This window comes from Haplochromis burtoni, unplaced genomic scaffold (assembly GCF_018398535.1).
Source record: "Haplochromis burtoni strain Fernald_Lab_line unplaced genomic scaffold, NCSU_Asbu1 Contig_271, whole genome shotgun sequence".
In the NCBI taxonomy this organism is placed as follows: domain Eukaryota; kingdom Metazoa; phylum Chordata; class Actinopteri; order Cichliformes; family Cichlidae; genus Haplochromis; species Haplochromis burtoni.
The window spans coordinates 57,261-62,674 of record NW_024582632.1 but is presented as its reverse complement, the minus strand read 5'-3'; the positions used below and the strand labels follow the sequence as shown (position 1 = coordinate 62,674).

Here is a 5,414-nt window from a genome sequence, read left to right as displayed (position 1 = left end):
TTTCCACAGAAAACTTCATGAATAACCACATTTATCTCACCAGCATAGTCCAGCCAACACTTACATATTAAAGGGCATCCAGGTTGCAAGACTTGCAAATAAAACCTCTGAATTTCCAGTAAATAGTGCAGGAATATTTTTATTCTCTTAAATTTATATATGTCATGCCTTGATGATTGGGATGTTTGCTTGGGGTGTCCATTTCTGCATTTACGATTAAACTCTGTGCATACAGAGGACACAAGGTAAACTGTAACTTAAACTCTAACGTTTTAAATCTTCAAAAAATATACAGATAATGAGCAGAATTATGTGGATATAACACTGCTTAAGATAATAAGAAAAACTCTGAGCATTAATGTGTAGGTGTAAAAGCTTCCCTCCCCGTAGTCCTCATTGCCCAGCTGATGTTTATCAACAGCATTTCATATTCAGGTCGAAGTTTTGGCTTCCACTTCCTTCCAAATGTGCTGTATGGGCGTGAGTTCTTCCACAAATCAATTAAGAACATTTATGTTTGGAATTAACATACAATGACATGTAAAACAGAGATTTATAAGCACATAACTGAACTGAACTGTTCCTTTAGCAAAAGAAAAGACCAAACCAAGAACAAGTGTAAGAGTTGTCGGAGCACCAAAACATCTGAACTATAACACAGTCTGCCAGCACGTTTCTCTTCTACACATCCTATGCGAAATAAAACTAAGCTATGATATATAACCATCACTTGGGTTGGTTCATCGTGTTTATTGTAACCTCACAATCGGAAAAACCTTCCTTAAGAACTGTCTCGAGTAGAACAGCAGCTTTGCTCCTCAGTGGAAATCCGGCACCTCACTAACCCAATAAAACAGAAACGGATATGAATATACTTTTGGCCACCGATCTGTATTAGGGCAGATGTAATTGGCTGGATGAAACAAAATCAATGTAAACTTCAAACATGAAACATTCACAATATTCAGCTGTCACTTGTATGTCACTTGTTTGTGTTTTTCCATGATTTTTAAAGTTTTACATGAGTGTATGACCTCTGCACCATCCATTAACTGTAAAGGTCAGCAGCACCCGTGAATACAGAGTAAAAGGCAAGCGAGCAGGTGAACAGGACTACAAATGCACAGACTTTCCAACTTTCAAATATTCCTGTAATTGTTAACTTGAATGAGGAATTATTTACATTACTCTCAAGGTCAAATTCAGTCTGATCAGTATTTATGAAACAATATAAAACAACAGGCTTAAATTAAGCGAAATGATTGGTCGTTGGCCACAGTGGATAAACACTGGAATGTATAAACATGTAATAATGGTATGTGTGTGTTTCCTTTGTGTATTCACGTCCACAAATGCAGGTGTGACCTCCTCGGACTACAGCAGTAACATTTCTACAACAAAACGCTCTGACACGAAAAATACATCAAAATAAACAAACATAAAAACAAATTCAGTGGTTTCAACTTTTGCAGCAAAGTAAACACAGCATAGAGACATGCAAACAACAATGACATTATAATTACTCAATAATAAAGAATGGATGGTGTGGTTGACTGTGTTGAGTCATACAGTGCACATTGACAATATAATACAGCAGTTAGTTTTTTTACTCCTACTTAGGCCACAGCGACGTCTCGCCACAGCGACGTCTCGCCACAGCGACGTCTCGCCACAGCGACGTCTCGCCAAACGCTCTGTTTAGAGTTCTGATCTCATTTTCCATCACACAAACTTTCCAGAGATTCTCATTCCCAACGCGTAACAGACCGACGATCTGTCACGGACCGAGGTGTCTCAATGTAGCGTGAAATGAGACGCTCCGGACTCTTGAATCCAACAGAATGCCGCTCGCGGCGCTCACACACGCTTAGAGCAGAGGATCTAACCCAGGGGTGGGCAATCTCAGTCCACGAGAGCCGGTGTCCTGCAGGTTTTAGATGTGTCCTCGAACCAACACAGCTGATTTAAATGGCTAAATTAGCTCCTCAACATGTCCTGAAGTTCTCGAGAGGCCTGGTAACGAACTAATCATGTGATTCAGGTGTGTTGACCCAGGGTGAGATCTAAAACCTGCAGGACACCGGCCCTCGTGGACTGAGATTGCACACTCCTGCTCTAAGCCTGACCCTATCAGACAGTGTTTTCTAAAGTGATTCATGGTCAGAATGTAAAACATATTGACATGTAGAGATTCATTCCAAACGGCTCTCATGCCTCTGAACATGCCGAGGATTTGTCACGTAGCGTCGGTATGTTACGTGTTGGAACTTTCTGTACTGTTTTATTCACACAAACCCGAGCCAGATGTGCTCCGTGAGTAATACTGCATTGTACTTTAACCTCTTAACATCCACCAGGTCACCAGCAACACAACTAAGGTGAGGGTTAGAGTTATGTTTGGGTTTTGTTTTCTGAAAAACTACGACGAAGTCTCATCAAATCCTTTGGCATTGCAGTTTTTGTTTGTTTGTTTGTTAATAGGGGCAAATGGGGCAAAAAAGTATTTAGTCAGCCACCGATTGTGCAAGTTCCCCCACCTAAAATGATGACAGAGGTCAGTAATTTGCACCAGAGGTACACTTCAACTGTGAGAGACAGAATGTGAAATAAAAATCCATGAATCCACATGGTAGGATTTGTAAAGAATTTATTCGTAAATCAGGGTGGAAAATAAGTATTTGGTCACCTCAAACAAGGAAAATCTCTGGCTCTCACAGACCTGTAACGTCTTCTGTAAGAAGCAGGTCATTCACCAGGTCCCCCCGTGTGGTTCTGGGATCTTTGCTCACCGTTCTCATGATCATTTTGACCCCACGGGATGAGATCTTGCGTGGAGCCCCAGATCGAGGGAGATTATCAGTGGTCTTGTATGTCTTCCATTTTCTGATGATTGCTCCCACAGTTGATTTTTTCACACCAAGCTGCTTGCCTATTGTAGATTCACTCTTCCCAGTCTGGTGCAGGTCTACAATACTTTTCCTGGTGTCCTTCGAAAGCTCTTTGGTCTTGGCCATGGCGGAGTTTGGAGTCTGACTGTTTGAGGCTGTGGACAGGTGTCTTTTATACAGATGATGAGTTCAAACAGGTGCCATTCATACAGGTAACGAGTGGGGGACAGAAAAGCTTCTTACAGAAGACCTTACAGGTCTGTGAGAGCCAGAGATTTTCCTTGTTTGAGGTGACCAAATACTTATTTTCCACCCTGATTTACCAATAAATTCTTTACAAATCCTACCATGTGGATTCATGGATTTTTCTTTCACATTCTGTCTCTCACAGTTGAAGTGTACCTCTGGTGCAAATTACTGACCTCTGTCATCATTTTAGGTGGGTGAACTTGCACAATCGGTGGCTGACTAAATACTTTTTTGCCCCACTGTATCAACTTAGCCAATACCCAACGCCTGACTGTAGTTGAGTCGCTCGTAACCTGACTGATTTTAAAACGTTAACAATGCTCTTTTCCAGTGGGACATCGTTTATATTAGGCAAGTGGAATCCCTGGCAGCATTCTTGAATTAGAAATTTAACATCAAGGTAATTTAATTCAAAATGCATTCTTTCAGACAAAAAAGCTTCACTGTGGAAGGAAAGAAAGGAAAATCAGATGGCAAAACCCAATATGGCAAAAGAGATGACGGATATAAAAATGACGTCTGGCTCCAGAAAAATCTAAAACTTCAGTGTGTAACTACAACTACCACAAATAGTGGGGAACAAAGTAGTGCGCAACATGCACAGATCAGCCACAGCGTGAAAACCTAACGTTGGCTCTCTCAGTTAAAACATGGGGTCTGTCACTGGGACGAGCAGCAGACATTTTGGTCCGTTTAGCTTCTGATCACATCCCATAAAAGCTCAGACTCGATCTGGACCTGAGCACTTTGGAGTTCAGCTCCACGTGTTGGGCTCTGTGGTGCTCTCGCTCTACTCCCGAGCCCTTGTTGTGGTGCAGTTTTTTTCGTCTTTCCTTTTTATTTATGCAAAACAGATTTAGTGTGAAAAGCAACGCCCAACGAGAGCTAAACATCGAATGACCAAACTCTTTCTACCAGCGCAGTCTGAGTTTGCCTCTGTCAGCATCCACGTTGAAGTCTTCACCTATAAGTTGTGAATGTCACAAGTTTTTCTAGAGAGAAAATGTGATACTGATTATTTTGTTACCTCTTTCCTTGTGCAAAGGATAACACTGAGGACTATTTGATCTCTCGCCCTTAATATGCATCCTTTGGATGTAAGTCTGTGAGGAAAGGCTTCAAGCCTTAGATAAGCCTCTCTTCTGGGGGCACTTTGAGGACGCTGCCCATTTCCAGTCTGGCCCCAGCTACCTCCTGTGAGCTGGGGCTGTATGTGCCCTCTGATTGACGCTTCTTTCGTGCTGTCATGATGAGAAAAAACACCACCAGGATGGCCAGTAAGACACATAGAGTGGTCAAAGGAATGGCCACTGCCAACCATGGAACTCGCTCTGTTTGTTCCTCTTTCTGCAAGAGAACAGCACAGACCAGCTTAGTTTGAAGTGTGGATAAAGACTGAAGCACAATTTCAAGCACTGCTCTGGAAGTTTAATCATTTTCTCTTGTAGCTAAAGGAAACCTGACTCAAATAAAGGCATTTCAAACTGCAAACCCATCGAGCAGAACTAAGCACATTAACTTACAACTAGTTTTGGTGAATGGAGTTGTGCGTCACTTACATTGCTATCGCAAAGCGTGCCAGTGTATCCTGACACACACACACACTGGAAGTGGTTGAGTCTGTCCAGACAGGTGGCACCATTGAGACAAGGGCTGGACTCACACTCATCTATTTCTGTCTCACACCTGAAACACATCAGCAAGGTTTTAGCACAATACTGACTGACAGAGCAGCAGCTCACATGTGCCCTTCTGACCTTTCTACTTAGATGTGGTTCAGATGTACTTTTAAAAGTACAGGGTGTGGAAGAGGAGTGTGTGCAGTGTCGTACTCCTACCTGTCTCCAGCATATCCTGGCTTGCAGGTACAGTTGCCCCCAGAGTCGCCTCCAATACAAACTCCTCCGTTAAGACACTCAGTGTTCGCATTGCATGCCACAGGAGGAAAACGCCATCTATTAGACACACAAACACATTTTCTCAAGGAGGCTTTCGACAGCAGAGCTTCAGCTAATGATTATTTTTAGTAGCTGAAGCTCATCAGCTCTTCCGGTTATTGGATATTTTGTTCCGTAAAACACAGGACTGGAAAAACAAGTCTTTCAGAAGCTGGAACCATCAAATGTTTGGCATTTCTGTTTGTTTCAGATGACACTGGCAGATTATTCATGTTGATCACCTAGTTTACTAATTGTTAATTTTTTATAGAGTGTTTAATTCTAGTAAAAAATAATAGTTTTCAGGGCACATGTATATTGAAAAAAGGATAAAACACAA

At 41.9% G+C, this 5,414-nt stretch overlaps 1 protein-coding gene across 1 annotated transcript in view; it reads right to left on the bottom strand.

Moving 5' to 3' along the window:
• Positions 1 to 3,335: 3,335 nt before the first annotated feature.
• LOC102303385 (crumbs cell polarity complex component 2) overlaps positions 3,336 to 5,414 on the bottom strand; it is a 27,833-nt gene continuing 25,754 nt past the window's right edge. Inside the window, exons 11-13 of the mRNA XM_005939607.2 lie at positions 4,976 to 5,092; positions 4,697 to 4,823; positions 3,336 to 4,484 (exon numbers count right to left, since the gene is read on the bottom strand). Coding sequence (XP_005939669.1) covers positions 4,263 to 4,484; positions 4,697 to 4,823; positions 4,976 to 5,092 — 466 coding nt within the window. The 3' untranslated portion in view covers positions 3,336 to 4,262. The remainder of the gene's footprint in view (positions 4,485 to 4,696; positions 4,824 to 4,975; positions 5,093 to 5,414) is intronic.